Source organism: Poromitra crassiceps, assembly GCF_964638095.1.
Source record: "Poromitra crassiceps genome assembly, chromosome: 2".
Lineage (NCBI taxonomy): Eukaryota > Metazoa > Chordata > Actinopteri > Beryciformes > Melamphaidae > Poromitra > Poromitra crassiceps.
In genome coordinates, this window is record NC_139624.1 from 100,495,135 (window position 1) to 100,512,282 (window position 17,148).

General features: G+C 44.9%; 1 protein-coding gene and 1 pseudogene across 5 annotated transcripts in view; one reads left to right on the forward strand and one right to left on the reverse strand.

The window, feature by feature from the left end:
* The window catches only part of LOC310772381 (WD repeat-containing protein 37-like), a 51,567-nt gene that overhangs the window by 12,196 nt on the left and 22,223 nt on the right, over positions 1–17,148 (forward strand). For all 4 annotated transcript variants that reach the window (XM_083632165.1, XM_083632168.1, XM_083632166.1 and 1 more), the window contains exons 6-11: positions 3–141; positions 567–638; positions 830–874; positions 1,699–1,778; positions 10,680–10,914; positions 12,980–13,121. In XM_083632165.1, the coding sequence (XP_083488291.1) occupies positions 3–141; positions 567–638; positions 830–874; positions 1,699–1,778; positions 10,680–10,914; positions 12,980–13,121 (713 nt within the window). The remainder of the gene's footprint in view (positions 1–2; positions 142–566; positions 639–829; positions 875–1,698; positions 1,779–10,679; positions 10,915–12,979; positions 13,122–17,148) is intronic.
* On the reverse strand, positions 7,655–9,712 carry LOC310791416 (RNA polymerase-associated protein RTF1 homolog pseudogene; annotated as a pseudogene). The gene is made up of 2 exons: positions 8,765–9,712; positions 7,655–8,656 (listed from the first exon to the last, which is right to left on the reverse strand). The product of its transcript is annotated as an RNA polymerase-associated protein RTF1 homolog pseudogene (transcript).

Below are 17,148 nucleotides of genomic sequence, written 5' to 3' on the forward strand. Positions count from 1 at the left end.
AGATTGTGTCTAGTTTCAAAGCCACCACAGGCTCGCGGGCGCTGTGCCAGCTGCAGAAGGAGTACCTGGGCCACAGGGACGGGATCTGGGACCTGAGTGTCACCCGCACTCAGCCGGTGGTCCTCGGCACCGCCTCCGCAGGTACTGAACACCAGCACACCGCACTTACCGTTTAAATCAACCGCTGCATTGTTCTACACGGCCAACAGGCCATCTAGTGATTTTTTAATGTGAATCATTAGTCAAGGCTAAATAAAGGTACATTTACATCATTGTGTCATTGTCAAATGAATTGTCATACTGTAACTTTACCTTAGTGTAATTACTGGTGGCACAGAATATAAAATGTAGAGTAGAAGCCAGTAGAGGCTGCCAGGCTTCTCAGTGAGGGTCTGGTGGTTTGTTTACAATAATTCTACTGTTGAGGCAAAATACACGTGGTAATGATTGATTGAATGCTAGAGGTAGCACCGAATCAACCATTCCTATCAGATCCTCAGCTGATAGAATGTGTTGTACATGATATAAATGGCTGCATGGAGGTGAACCTGGCTCTCCCCTTGCAGACCACTCAGCTCTGCTGTGGAGCATAGAGACTGGGAAGTGTCTGCTGAGGTATGCTGGCCATGCAGGATCAGGTAAGAGACCTGGGACCTCATTCCTGAAAGTCCTTCCTTGACTTTATTGTATCTTCAATTGTGCAAACTTTTCAAAGTCTATAATAAAATCTATATTATCTATACATTCACACTTTGTATAGTGCTAATTCGTTTGTAGATGTTTGTTGGATAAAGGAAGATGTCTTGATGAGGAATATTCTTTCACACAGTCAACTCCATCAAGTTCCACCCCACAGAGCAGATGGCCCTCACAGGTACGTACGTACGTACGAGTGTGTGTGTGTGTGTGTGTGTGTGTGTGTGTGTGTGTGTGTGTGTGTGTGTGTCTGATGACATCACAATTGCTCGAGTGACATCACTGATGACATCACTGATAACTGATGATATCACAATCATGACACACACCGCCGCTACCCACTTAGCCAATTTTAGCTAAGATGTGAAGAATAATGTTCATGCAGTTATTAACCCAGCTGCTGTCAGCATGCATTATATCAAACTAGAAGATTGTGGGAATTAAAAGAAACAAAGCTACGTCGAAACCTAGCATATGGCTACCGCAGAAAAGCATTGACGAGCCTGTTGGTTGTGGCAGGCAGTGACATTGTTAAAAATAAATAATTATGATTGTAGATGCTACAGTTAAAAAGTTATGGACCAGAATGTAAAGAGGGCTGTTATAGCACCACCTAGTGGTCAACAAGTGTAATTTTTCCGCCCATAGTAAGAGGTGACTCTGAACCTACCTTCCAAGTTCGGTAGCGGCAGGTCTTATGGTTTCTGAGTGCGACCAAATGGGCTTCCAAATGGTCCCCCAAATGGGCTTGCAAATTGGGCCACTGCGTGCGCTGGCCAAAAATGGGGATTTTGCATGCTAGAAACTAGCAAAGTAATGCTTGCCCTTGTACTGGGCCTAAGATATGGCCCTATGTCTTGTTTAATTGAAAATGTGTAGGAACCCTGATTGTCTCTTGAGCAATGATTTCAGCACAGTGTAATTTGACGTGTGTGTGTATGTGTGGGTGTATGTGCATGTGTGTGTGTGCGTGCGTGTGCGTGCATGTGTGTGTGTCCACAGCCTCTGGGGACCAGACGGCCCACATCTGGCGCTACATGGTGCAGCTTCCAGCCACCCCTCAGCCACCCCCAGATGTCAGTGTGAGTAACTGTTCCCTGGGTTCCCACTGCTCAGTGCATTCCTGGAAGATCCTAGAACAGGGATACTCAACTTGCTTTGCCCGGGGGCCACTTTCGTGAAATGATAGAAGGCCAGGGGCCAGTTAAAGGAGAATTTCGTTTTTTTTTAACCTGGACCCATCTCCTGGCATTAATTATGATTTGACCACTCACCTAGCGATGTCCGCGGCGTTTCTGGCCGTCCTAGCGTTGTTTTGAGATCAATAGCGTCCAAGTCAGTAACCTATGTGGGATTCGAAATAACGAAGGTTATGCCAAACCCCACATAGGTTACGCTAAAACCACCACCGCAAAGCGCCCTGCCAGTCGGCAGGAAAGTATCGCGGGACTTCACGAGACTTGGTGACCGAGATCACGTTTGAGGTAATTTGATCCCTGTGCGACTCCAGGAAATGGCCTGGGGTGAAATATAACTCTGGTGGATGTTGAGGGATCACATTATGACGATATTTGGGGAAAACGGGAATAAAAATAGCTATTTAGATGCAGGAAAGACAGGCTCACACTTGGCCCCAAATCAGCTCCATTTTACAACTGACTTGGACGCTATTGATCTCAAAACAACGCTAGGACGGCCAGAAACGCCGCGGACATCGCTAGGTGAGTGGTCAAATCATAATTAATGCCAGGAGATGGGTCCAGGTTAAAAAAAACCGAAATTCTCCTTTAACTCATTGAGTGCCATGGACGGACATGTTCGTCATTTCAAATAGTAACGTAGAGTGCCAAGGACGGACATGTTCGTCAATTGCGTTTTTTGACGGTGGGGCGTCGATCAAAGCCTTCTGCCTCTCCTGTACAAATATTATAGCTATTGGAGGTCTATAACCTATTTTACAGAACCCTTAGGTGGCGACAGTGCTCTCCAGGTTAACAGAAAGGCAGAGAAAAACAGAGAATAAGTCGTTGGGGAAACGGAAATCGCATCGCATCCGTATGCATCGATATGCATGAAGCGTTTTAACGTTAGATGTGCCTGCAGCAGGCAGCAGCCAATCTGCTCCCACAATTGAGCTCCTCCATGTCCGCTGCGACAGGCTGTCGCCAACAGCCCATTCGCATGATCAGCCGTTATTATTCTCAACTGGAAGCATACAGTAGTAGCCGGTGACAAACACGCGGAAAAAGCTGGATGTCGCCGACGCGCACCCTTCACAGTGCAGAGCAAACTCAGCAGAGAGCCACCTCCCATAAGGAGGAGTGTGCAGTTGAGGCGGGGCGGGGCGGGGGGGGGGGGGCACGCAGTACAGCACACAACACTGACCCAGACAGACCCAGGCAGCAGGACAGGGTTGGCAAACGCAAGCCACCAGCCGATGCCCACCAGCAGCAAATCAAGATCAGCAAGAAGCTGCAACCAGCAGCGCACGCAGGGGCCAGCGCTGCTGGTTGCAGCTAAAAATATTATTCTGCCAAACAAAATTCCCTGGCCTTCACTGTTTTATTGAAGGAAATTATTTTTGAGGTGTGACTACATCAGAAAATTAGCTTCAGAGTCAGTGATGTGTTTGAAATGTTTAATTTCACAAAAGAGCCATTATCTCAGCTTCTAGAAAAAAACTGCTCTTTTTTGTTAAATCAAGCTATCTTCTCCGGCTGATAACTAAAGAACGGAAAATGATATCAATAAACCTGTTTTTGCTGATGATAGAAAAGAGTCTCATCGTTCTTTTTGCGTGTTCATTGTTTACATAGTAATATCACACAATATTCTGTGGGCCTCGAGAAATCACTGAAAAAAGCTCTGAAACTCTGGCACTGGGAGCGTCCGTTCTCCAAAAGTGGCTGGCACTCAATGAGTTAATAAACAATCAATATACATTTTTCTGTAGCGGATTGTAGGTTTTTGGGGTGTCAGCCGGAGTTTAGTCTGACAATGTTGTGCACACCGGATAGTTAGTTAGGTTAAGTACAGACATAAGTGCCTGGGTAGCGAGCAGATGGCGGTATTTGACAATTTAGCAGCTAAATCATAGATTATTGAAAGATATTCCATATTCCAGACTGAAATGCTATAACAGAAGTGGGGTATTGGCCAGAATGACATGAACATTTGGACACTTAGGCCATGTTCACATTACAGGCAAATCCGATTTGCTGATAAAGTCATTAATCATCATTATCTTGATTGGTTTCCCAAATCTGATTTGGGAGTGTGTCCGCACTGCCACAAATCTGATTCTCAAGTCGGATCTGTGTGGCCAGACCTATACAGCCTATCTGCATTAGGGGTCGACCGATATGGCTTTTTCATGGCCGATACCGATTATCGCGAGTCAAGCAGACCGATAACCGATATTTTGGAACCGATATATATTTGCAGTAAAATAGAAAATCTTGGTGTCAAAATTTTGAATAACACGACCGATTGTTAAAATGCATTTTCTTCAGTTTATCCAACTGCAATATTAATTGAAAATAGTCACACTATTATTAACATTAAGCAAAGTGGTGTGTGTGTGTGCTCAATCTAGTGGAGACTTGGGCATATTATCAAGATAAAGCTGTGGACTTATACTTTTAACAAACTACGGTAACACTGACTCACTACAGTAACAAGATAATAGAGGGTTTCCCTCCGCTTACACCTGATAACCTCACCCCCAGGCTCTCAAAGGAGAATACTGAAACAAACATGTTCATCCGTGCATCCTCCAAACAAACAGAGTCTGCTGACGAAATGTCTCATCCTCGTTTATTCGGTTCCTTGTTTCATTCGAAACAAACAGAGTCCGCTCCGCTGACGAAATGTCTCATCCTCGTTTATTCGGTTCCTTGTTTCATTCGAAACAGAGTCCGCTCCGCTGACGAAATGTCTCATCCTCGTTTATTCGGTTCCTTGTTTCATTCCAAACAAACAGAGTCCGCTCCGCTGACGAAATGTCTCGTCCTAGTTTATTCGGTTCCTTGTTCCAGGCAGAGAACAGAAAAAAAGCCGCTCTGCAGCTTGCCCAGACATGCCTGCAGCCTGCCAATGTATTTTTCGGACACGCAGCGCGACTGGATCAATAAAACAGCTTCGCTACTGACAACAATGGCCATTTGATTCAAAAAGAGCGACGCTACACCGTGGACACGCTACTATGGTTTATGGAATTAAAAACTAGTGCCCCAATGTTTTGTGAGGTTACTGTAGGCTAGGCTATTGCCCTTTTCAACAGCGGTGGTGATAAGTTTGAGTTGCATTTGCACAGCACTGCAGGCACCAACGTTACTCAAAGATATATTATGCTATCAGTACACAAATAATCTCTGTTATCTTGTTATCGTTATCACAGTCAGCAGCCAACTAGTCAAGTCCGCTGCACTCACTTTTACAGGCAGCCTCGCTCTGTCTCCGTCCAGTGCACAGGCTGCGCTGAACAGAGCACTGAGGTGAGGTGTCAAGATTTCATCTCTGAGCCCTCTGATAGGCTATTGCTTGATGTGTAACCAATCAGATAGCGCTGTGGGCGGGACATTGCTCCAGATCACACACAGAGGGAATTACTGTAGGAGAGGATTCTTCCAGGTGCAGCAGCCGCAAATTAGCGAATTTTTTTATTAAATTATGATATCGGCAAACAGCCAATGAAAATGCCGATACAGATAATCGGCAAAATGATGAATATCGGCCATAATAATCGGCCAAACCGATAATCGGTCGACCCCTAATCTGCATTGGTTGCTATGGTAATGACGTGGGCGTCAGTAAATACGTACGTTGGTGATGTGGTTTTCCTGCGCAGAAGCATTTGATGACGAGTTGCGAGTGACGTTCAGATCAGATTTGGTGGATCTGCGCGTCCGCACTCAAGTCACATCAGTCGAAAGCAGATTGGAAACTACCTCCATATGTGGTTTGGGACAAGTGACACAAATCAGACTTGGAGCGTCCAGACTCATAAAACTAATCTGGATAAAGTCATTAATAGGTCACTAAAGTTCACAAATCAGATTTGGCCTCCTAGTCTGAACATGGCCTAATTCAGTGGGTATCTTGCATGTTGCGTTCAGGTGCACTGTAAAAAGGAAAAAAAAAAAATGTGTGCAATTCCATCGCGGGCCGCCAGTTGAGTATCACTGTCCTAGAAGATCCTGGACTTTTGAGAAGTGTATTCCAGACAGGGGAAGTGAGGGACTATCAGGGAATTTTGCAAATGGGTTTCAGAAATACGTCAGAATGTATTCTAGAACTTGTCTCACATACATTGTATTAGATGGTTTTCAGCCCAACTGGAGTGGAAACCAGACCAGAACATTGACAAAGCTGGAAGGAAATCATATTTTTAGCGAATTAAATCATCAGACATCATTCCATATACATACACCGTTGAAAGTGTTACAAGTTCAAACTTAATTTACCTGACCCTTGAATAAGCTGCACATTCCCAAGCATTGGATATAGGGGATCCTGGCTGTGGAATAGCCACATTTGTGGTACATATATACATACGTACGTACATACGTACATACATACATACATATACACATATTTTCTCCGTGTGGATAAAAGGGGGGGGAGGGGGGGGGGGGGGGCATTTCAAAAATAAAAGTGAGTGCACTTTATCCTTGACACCTCACAGCTATCAAACCTGCTGGAAAAATGTACAAGGGGCACACACAGTGTGTGGATCAGCCATTTTCAGTGGCGGACTGCATAATCGGGCACGTCGGGCAAATGCCCGGTGGCCTGGCCTGGCCTGACCTGCAAATTTTATTTTATTTTTATTTTTATTTTTTTGCAGGCCAGGCCAGGCCACTCACTGAACAGCAGGCCAGGCGCTGCCTACTGGTTTACTAGTGGTTTTATTACTTTATTCAGGGTTAAAGTGGGTGCATCTCATTGTAAAATTGGACTTGCCCCAAATTGGGCTTCAAACGGCCCAAATCTGGCTGTAAACGACCCAAATTGGGCTTCAAACGGCCCAAATTGAGCTTCAGACGGCCCAAATTTTCCGTCGCCGCCCTTCGGACGCCGGCACGCGCGTCGGCCCGTATCGGCCTGGCCTGCTTGGTATCTAATGCCCGGCCTGAATTAGGATCCCAGTCCGCCCCTGGCCATTTTCATTAGGTGGCGAAAACCCAAACGACCAAAATAAGACAGATACTGTATATACTGTAGGAACATATCTATGCTGTGAAGAAGCAACAACTGGTTGTCGTCGTCATACTGTAGAGACGTTGCGACGCCTCACTGTCTGGGAGAGAGTCTAGGTGCATATAGATACAGTCGGTCTGTGTGGGAATGCCGACAAAATGCTACTATGGCCGGCGCCCCATACATAGCCTTTGTCTGAGAGGCAGCTTGAGAAAAACACCAACCTCACCGGCCCCTCTCCGCGTGGAGCGGCGCGCACCAGTCGGCTTGGCGAGGTGGAGGCGAGTAGATTCCCGGTACCCCTGGCCAGTGTGATACGGTTACGTTACGTTTTTTCTTTTCTTAATTGGTGTTCTCCGTAAATAACAGAGTTGACTCAAACTTTTAAAACTCACACAATAACAAGTGCACAAACGATCTTCCTACACCATTGGCTCATTTGCATACTAACAGTGATTAGATATTCGGTACTCAAAGGGAGGGGGGTTTTCTACAGCAAGTGGGCCGACCACACAGAAGAGAGCAGAGAGAGAGCGAGAGAAATCTTCCAACGTATTGTCACCGATGTAAAGTAGGCACCCGAGCAACTTGAATTGATTGTCAGAATTTATTGGCGGGCCTGATTTGTCTTTGTCTTATTGACACATGTGGGATAAACAGTCAAACACACTTCCTCCCGGACTCATTCTCTCTCACTCACACACACTCACACACAGCCACGCCACATGGTTTCTGATTGAGAGGCTAGCCACAGCCATTAGAACAGAGCCCTCCTTTTCTTGTAGTCCTCCAGTTTGAAGGACATGCGATGAGCACCGTCCTTCATCGGCTTGTAGTCCTCCAGTTTGAAGGACATGCGATGAGCACCGTCCTTCATCTGCTTTGGATTGACCTTGCAGATCTCACAGTCGGGCAGGCAGTCAGGCAGACAGATCTTGACATCAAAGTCGTGAACTTTAAACAGTTCCTCTGAGAGGTCGCTGGTTGGCTTGTTGGCATCTTTGTCTTTCTGGCTCGCTTGCTGCCCCTGTTTGTTCTTCTCTGCAGAATTTGGATCTTGCCCCCCTGACCCAGAGCCATATTTCTGGTTCAGGTGAGCCATGATAGCTGCATGGACTGTTGGGTCTCTAGCATTAGACACCATTGTAGGCTTGCACTGTCTCCGGGTGAAAGGATCCATTTGCTGGTTCTTGGTATTTTGTCCCTCAAGCACGAGAGCTTTTTCAGATTCCATGAGGTTCCAACTCCTGTTCCTCTGATTAATGTAGCTGATGACAGAGGTCCTGTGCTGAAGGGATTCTGCCCTCTCCTCTAGCTTGTTCAGCTCATTCTGGATCACTTTCACTTCATCGCCATCTCCGCTTTCTTCTGCCATGGCCTTATCATTGAAGAGTTGCGTTTTCTTCATGGCATAATTTGGTGGTGCTTTTCGGAATCTGGCTTTCTCTTTCACAATATCCTCTATGTCTTTGTCATTGAACGTATAGTTCATAGCTTCTTTGATGGACTGCTCCTTTCTGGTGATTTCATGAACAGTTGGGAATTGTATCCCAGCGATTATCATCGCCTCTTTCCACTTCATGAACTCATTCTCTGTAAGCTCTTGATTTGACACAAACTCAAGTCTGAAAACACGCGTGTCGCCGCCGTGCCTTAACTGTAAGCCTTTGTTTGTTCTCATCGATCCAAGCTGGTAAACCTTGGCCGTCTCTACCACGTCCACTATTTCAGCAACCCTATAAACTGGTTTACTACTGCTCTGGCCAATCCCTGTCCTCACACTACTGCTCTGGCCAATCCCTATCCTACTACTGCTCTGGCCAATCCCTATCCTCACACTACTGCTCTGGCCAATTCCTATCCTCACACTACTGCTCTGCCCAATCCCGATCCTCACAAAGCAGCCAATGACAGTCTTGGCAAAGAAGGGCATGTGGCACCAGCGCTCCAGCTTGTGCCTGGACAGGCGGACCCGGTTGAGCTCATCCGCTAGTGAAACTGGCTGGGACTTTGGCGGAATCCCATCTTTTTCGTCATCGTCATCAGATGAAGAACGTGAACTCCAATCACTTTTTACTGATGACTTGTCACCGTCTTCCATCTCTTCCTCCTCCTCATCAGAGTACACCTCGCTGCACTTCAGGGGCTGACATTTGGCCAGTAGTTCTGCTGTTCTGTTCTTCTTCTTCTCGCGCTCTGCCTTCAGTTCTTCCATGGCTTGGGACTTTTTGTCGACTTTTTCGTCACGCTTTGATCGTCTCTCCTTGTTACGCGACATGACCACTTGTGTGTCTGAAACCTGAGATAGCTTTCTTTTTTCTTGCTGTTTCTTTTTCTTCTCCTCTTTCTCCTTCTTCTTTGCAGTCTTCAACTTCTTTTTCATTTCAAAATATCTCTTGAGCACCTCTCTCTTCTCAATTCTGTTGAACAGCTCTTGTTCCCTCTCCTTCTCTGTCATCTGCTCCAGTCGAGCCCTGTCCTCCACATCTCCCATCAGCTCGTCATCGTACCCGTCCCGGAACACGTCATCCTGGGAGGAGTCCGAGCTGGAGCTGCCAGAGGCTGCTGCTTTATTCACTTTCTTCTTTTTCGTGTTCTTGTCAGATCCACCAACAGTCGACTCGTCATCACTGTCAGATGTCTCAGATTCTGTGGAGGCAGTAGGTTTACTAACTGGCTCTTCCTGCTCACCTGAGTCAACCCTCTTCGTCTTCGCCAAAGACAACACCTCCTGATGTAAATTATTATTACTAGCACCGTCTTCAGAGTCAGAGTCAATCACGTCTCGACGTTTCCGTTTCTTTATGTTCACCATGATTAGCTACAACACTACTTGCTACCTACTTCTATGTCATCTGAATGTTTGTTTGACGGTATGCGGCGGTAGCTAGCCAACCAGTACTGCTACTTAGCTAGTTGGCTCTTAAGTCAGTCACAGAAAGGTACTAAGCCTCTGCAGGGAAGGATTTATGACATCATTAATGATGTCACAATGTCTATGACATCTTCAGTGATGTCATAAATAACTGGTGATCACTTATAATTGATGATGTTACCAGTGATGTCACTCGAACACTTGATGAGGATGTCATCAATGATGTCACTTGAGCAATTGTGATGTCATCACAGACTGGTATGTCAAGTATTAGCCAGGAGAGCAAACAAAGAACAAACAATTTTATTTACAAAGAAGAGTCAATTATATTCTGAAAAGTTAGTTTTGAAAACTTGAAACTGAAGTTTTATGTTTTGAAAATAAATAAAGTGACTGTACTTTATTAAATAATAATTAAAGCATGCTCTGTCATGCTCTCCTGGCTGATATTTGACATACCAGTCTGTGAATGTGATAATACAAAATAATTAAATTTCTGCTTATTTTACTCAAAATAAAGAGCGAGAATATATAACCGTGATTGCTGAGTCAGCAATTACACAAAAAGGTATAGTTTAATTTAAACAAGGTCTATTTACTATAAATTCCAATAGGAAGAATACAAATTGTGAGAATGTGTTGGAATGGAGTTGCAAAAAAGGTGTAACACAGAATATAAATATAAAATATAATAAAATATATTCCTATGATTGTGATTTTTTTGGTCATAGCTGTCCGGAATTGCATACCCTGACGATATATATGAATTTCTTCTGGTATCGGTATCAGCCTCAAGCCCCATATAACTAAACCAAAAACAGAACCAAGCTGTCACTGGTTTTCTATTCCTTATGATTCGGAGTTCTGACCCGAACTATTGCATGTGGTCCTCTGTGCTGTCCCGTAGGCGTCGTGTGACGAGGAGCAGGAGTCGTCGGACAGAGAGGAGGGGGAGGTGGACGGGGAGGGGCCCTTCGAGGTGCCCACCATCCGGGTCGCCACGGCGGTGCTGAAGAGCCACCAGGGCGTGGTGATCGCAGCGGATTGGCTGGTGGGAGGCCGCCAGGTGGTGACTGCTTCCTGGGACCGTGCCGCCAACCTGTACGAGCTGGAGACATCCGAACTGGTTCACACACTCACTGGTAAGCAGCATGCAGGCTCACACAACCATACACACACGGCCAGACCTACATAATATGGCACAATATGGTATAACATATTCCTATTTTCCCATAGTCACATTTGTTACATTTATTTTCATACTGTACATACGGTATTTCATGTTTCTTCTGGATTTTAAAGCAGGACTGCGTAACTTTAACATACTAACATACTAGGCTCGCCCGGAGCCCGCCCTGCAGCTCATCCATTGCGCATCACATACGCAGCTCGGCCGCTAAAGGCCTCGCCTGCGCTATGACATCACTGATGACATCATCATGGATGACATAACTGATGACATCATCACTGAACTTATAGCCTCAGCCAGGAAGGATGACATCACTGATGAAATCACATCATTAAGTTATTCACATTTGTGAATATTATCCTGCTGAACACAAATTACCACTCCCATAAAGTTTTGTTAACCACAGACCGTATTTTATGCATTTAAGTATTGCATTAAGTATGCATTCCCCGTAAGCTCCAACATGCTACTTCTGGACTCATTCCTGCGGTGCTCTATCGAGCCAACAGTCTAATGGCAGCCGCTCAGGCCGCTGCTCCCACCCATTGCCGCTCAGAGTGCTCTCCCTCCCATTGGCTGAAACGCTCTGTCACAGTCTTTTACCCAGCATTTTTTTCCAATGTTTTTTTCAACTCTGAATCAAATGTTTTATGGTCACGATTCTTTAGCAGGCTGGTTGGCTTGGTTCCTGGCTTAAATCTCTCTCTCTCTCTCTCTCGCTCTATACAGTATATATATATATATATATATATATATATATATATACGGTATATTTATGTTTGTGTATATATATATATATATATATATATATATGTGTGTGTGTGTGTGTGTGTGTGTGTGTGTGTGTGTGTATATATATATATGTATATATATATGTAAGGGATAATGTATACTGAGCCGGTGATTACTGTGGAAATAATGACCGACAGGTGAATGATTGAGCCCGACGCGCAGCGGAGGGCTTAATATTCACCTGAAGGTCATTATTTCCAGTAATCACCGGCTCAGTATACATTATCCCGCTTAGAACACGGCCTACAACTAAATCATTCAATAATCTGACAAAAATAATTATTCAAATAGATTTTTTAATAGCGTTTTCAACACAAAGCGGTTTCATTCGTAATTGGCACACAAGACACCACAGCTGCAACTGGTTGGCCTAATTAGTAGCGTCTGCGGACAAAATGCTCTTACCAACTGATTAATCCAGGTGTGGCAGAGCAGCGGTCGGTTGTCGAGAAATAATGACCGGTGAATATTGTTGATTGACCAATCAGAATCGAGTATTCGAGAGAGCCGTGTTCTAAATATATATATATATATATATATATATTTTTTTTTTTCTCCCAAAAAATGTATGGGGAAATACTCTTCCGGAACCAGAGATGACGTCACGCTGCCACGTGACTGTTGAGCTCTATTGTTCCTCCAGTTGCTCTATATCAGTGATACTCAACTGGCGGCCCGCGGGCGCCCCCTGTGTGGCCCGCGATGGAATTGCAAAAAAGATTTTTTTTTTTTTTTACAGTGCACCTGAACGCAACATGCAAGATACCCGCTGAATAAGTGTCCAAATGTTCATGTCATTCTGGCCAATACTCCACTTCTGTTATAGCATTTCAATCTGGAATATGGAATATCTTTCAATAATCTATGATTTAGCTGCTAAATTGTCAAATACCGCCGTCTGCTCGCTACCCAGGCACTTATGTATGTACTTAACCTAACTAACTATCCGGTGTGCACAACATTGTTAGACTAAACTCCAGCTGAGACCCCAAAAACCTACAATCCGCTACAGAAAAATGTATATTGATTGTTTATTAACTGGCCCCTGGCCTTCTATCATTTCACGAAAGTGGCCCCCGGGCAAAGCAAGTTGAGTATCCCTGCTCTATATGTTTATTCATTGAAGTTCCATCTCATCTTATGCACCCACACACATACCCAGAGGTACAGTGAGTGAGTTGGTCATGATCAATATTGTGTGTGTGTGTGTGTGTGCGTGCACGCAGGCCATGACCAGGAGCTGACCCACTGCTGCACCCACCCTACCCAGCGGCTGGTGGTCACCTCGTCCAGAGACACCACCTTCAGACTGTGGGACTTCAGAGACCCCTCCATCCACTCCGTCAACGTCTTCCAAGGACACACCGAGTCAGTCACACACACGTACTCACACACACACGTGCGCGCACACACGCACACGCACACACACACACACACACACACACACACACACACACTTGCAATGCTGCTAATCCCTGGGGCCAGTTGCATAAACTTAGTTTAAGACTAGTCTTCAGGGGCCGGTTGCACCAACTGGTCTTAACTATGCCTGGTCGTAACTCCTACGTTGGTCTTCATTAAGACCAGTCTTTAGAGTGGACTTACGGCTGTTGCACCGACAGGGCTTACGTCTGGTCTTAACGTCATGCCGAGTTTTGCACCCACGCCGCCAAATGCATCCCCACCTCACGGGAGCATATTGTAATGATTTATACGGAAACGTAACTGTTTACAAATGATATAATTGTCTGGGTAAACGTGATCTCCAGGCCAGGGGGGTCTGTCCTGGCTCATGGAGACCGACTTTGATGCATAAAATCCGCATCGAGGTGACTTTGGTGCTTAAAATCCAGCTACAGGTGATCTCGATCTCGAGATCTGTGGGTCTCTTCTAGCTTTATGGAGGGGGAGGCAAGTCTCGGGGGCGGTTTGCATCCCTGTTTTGAAGTTAAAACAGCCCCAACATGTGGTGGGGATGCAATTCTCGGCGGGGATGCAGAACTCGGCATGACACCGGTCGTAGGGATGCGCGTCCATGTGAAAGCATGGGAATGCCCACTGGAATGCGGCACACAACCTGTTTAGAAGAGTGTGCTGACGTCAAATGACGCTCCGCTGACCCCCGCAAAATTGCTGATAACCCTCTTGTTGACATTTTATTTAATTTGCGGCAACACAATGGAGGACCAAGGCAAAAGAAAGGGAAATTTCACAGACATACTGACTGCCAAACAGTCAAATGTTGTCACCAATAAGAAGAAACAGTTGTGCGCTCTCCTCCCACCTCCTGCCCTGTCTCTCTTATCCCCGTTCGGGTGCTGGGATAACGTAATGCATTATGGGTAGTCGGCTACTGTGGCTAATGCTAGCGGCTAACGTCAGTTACTTTACAAAACGCCACTGAATGACCAAATTGATTTAACTTTTAACCATTTCGAGTAACACTGTTTCCATACAGACCCCCAGCGTTGGTTTCTGAGGTGAGACTAGCCCAATGGTTCTCAATTTGGGGTCCGGGGACCAACAAGGGTCCTTAAAGCCCCCCTCCAGTCACTTTGCTGTATGAGCACCTGCTCTATACACCAATCCGGCGAAGTCCCGGATGTAAACAAGCCGCCATTACTGCAGTGGCTTACTGCGGTGGTTCCTGGGGGGGATTACAATACGCGGCGCGCGCGTTTGAATGCAAGCTATCCTCGAGTGTATATTTTTCTACGTTTACATTTTCATTCAACGTTACTTTTGACAACGATGTCTAGGAAATCGGGAAGAAGCTGTGCAGTTCTCAGCTGCTCCAACAGTAGTGGCAAACTTCAGCTTTGGAAGAGAATCGAATGTGAAATACACAAGCCTTTACTACATGAAGAGTGCCCCTGTCTGAAACCATAAATAAACATGCAAATATAGATTCCCTGGACGTGCAGAGGACCGAGCTGTTCGCCAGAGGTGGATCAAGAATATTAACAGAAAGGACTTTGTTCCCAATAACTACAGCACGGTAGGTTTTGGTTAACAGTCGTAAATTGCTAATGTTATTTCACCTCATAATGAGTAGCATGCAGCTGCCAGCTGCCTAGCCTAAGCTAACAGTGATTATGACATGGGTTATGTCAACATTATGATGGTTGTTGATGGACTGTGAATATCGGACAGGTCCTTTCAGAATGATGTGTTCATCATCTGGTAGAGTGTGCAATATTTGGTCAAGCCATCCCGAGCTCAGGTAATGTTGACTCTCTATGAGAGACCTGTAGTTGGCATTCTGTTGCTCATCACAAGCCAGCCAATACTCTTGAATACCTATAAAAACACAAATTCGTTTTTTTTTTTTTTTTTTTACTAATGTAATTGGTGTGCAATGATTACATGCAACTTGATTGTTTATTATGCTAGCTAGCTAGTTACAGTAACGTTAACATTAGCATGTTTACACAATAACGCCACTCGTTAAGTGGTCTTTTTTCCGCTATTTACAATTTGAATAATTACTATCCCCATCCATAATAAGATAGTACCTTCATCAGTAACTGGGGGCCACTGTCTCATGTTATCAATCCAGCTCATGACGCTGTCATTCATTTGGCATAGCGTTACTGCAGTCTGCAACAGCCAGCAGCACAGTCTACCTGCCACTGCAGTAATGGCGGCGCCACTAGATGGCGGACTACACAAATTGGCCGGCGGATTCGTGTCATCTGATTCTGCACCAAAGAACTTACATTGATAAGAACCGAAGACTAATGGGCCTTTTTCCACAGCATCCATTTTGTGTCTAAAAGGGAGGAAGTAACACAGGTGCAACTGCAATCAAAACATCAGTTAGGGTTTCCAACTTCCAATCATTTAGGTGTGCCAGTGCTGGGGCCCTCGGTAGTGATTTGGTTGCACCTGTGCTACTTCCTGCCTTTTAGACACAAAATGGCTGCTGTGAAAAAGGTTAATAGGTTGTTCCACTGCAACATCATGGTGGCAGCCGGCAGTGCTGTTATAAGAGAAAAACACAAGCGCTTCGTCTCTTGCCTTCAGTGCTCTTTGTTTGTGCTACACAGCGCAAGTTACAAAATACACTGGAGGGATGCTTTAAGAGGGTCCCCAGCAAACTGATGAATTGTTAAGCTTCACCATTGCTCAATTTAAACTAACACAATTAGAGAATGTAGAATAATTACTGTTGTGATCATAGTTTCTCTCTAGCTACAATACAGATAATCATAGAGTTCTGCACAAAATCATATCTAACAATAAACATATTCAGAGATTTGGGTCCCAGAGACAAAGATCTCATCAAATGGGGGATCTGTGGCTCTAATGTGGACTAAATTAGGGGTCCTTGATATGAGAAAAAAGAAGAAGTTGAGAATCGTTGGACCAGTCCTGTTTATATTCAATAATATGAAGACTTGATTTATTTTTACATGTAGGTAAGAATATAACCACCATACTGAGTAGGCCTAAAGCCCAATTTATATTTCGTCTATTGACACTTTTGAAACCATCGCCGACAGAAATTAGGTCTTTGTTGACACTATCAAGTGTCGCCGAGTAGTGTATCCTACCAAGTGAAAATTTTAATGTTGCTAACTACGCCACAGCGTGTCGCGCAAGTCTGATTGGCTATATAGAAGGCACGCGCGGTTGACTTCCTTGTTTTGATTTTCGCTGTATTGAAATGAATGATGAACGTGTCCCCACTTACTTTATCAGCCTGTCCTTGATGTATGACTTCCTGAAAATCACAAAGAACACCGTGACCAACTTCCCAGAGAGAGAGGAGCTGAGTTGTGTGGTTGTGTGTTGTTATATGCGGCTGCAGCCAAGTACGTTACGTCTTGCCTCCAACATGGTTTCACTGTAGCGGTTTTATTACTGCCTGGGAACCTGACCAATCTGTGAGCTCATGTTTAATTTGCTTTGACAGTTGGGAATTGGTCTGGCGATGTCAGGCTAGACATAAACAAACCAGCATACAGCATATATTCCCACTCTTGGCTGTCTGCACTAGTTCTATAGCGTTCTCTATGTCGAGTGTCACGTGACCGTTGAGCCGAGGACAATGTTCACTGAACCATAAATGCAGCAACATGAGCGACACTTTCCTTATTGTCGGCGACCATGTGTTGAGCAACACTTTCCAATAAGTATAAATTAGGCTTAATTGTCAGAGTGGTAAGTTTAAACACTGTAGCTATTTCATACAAGTTGCCATGTGTAAACAATATTTGTTTTTTGGAAAGAGCCTTAAAGTCGAACTGAACCCGTTCGTCACGTGCATATGAGTCCGTTTCAGACTGAAAACATAGTTTGTCTAAGATGACAGGTTGAGAGGCGGGTCATAGTATCATGTCGATGATTTTATTTGACAATTCTGGGGACTGGATTGGGCTTTGGCCAATCC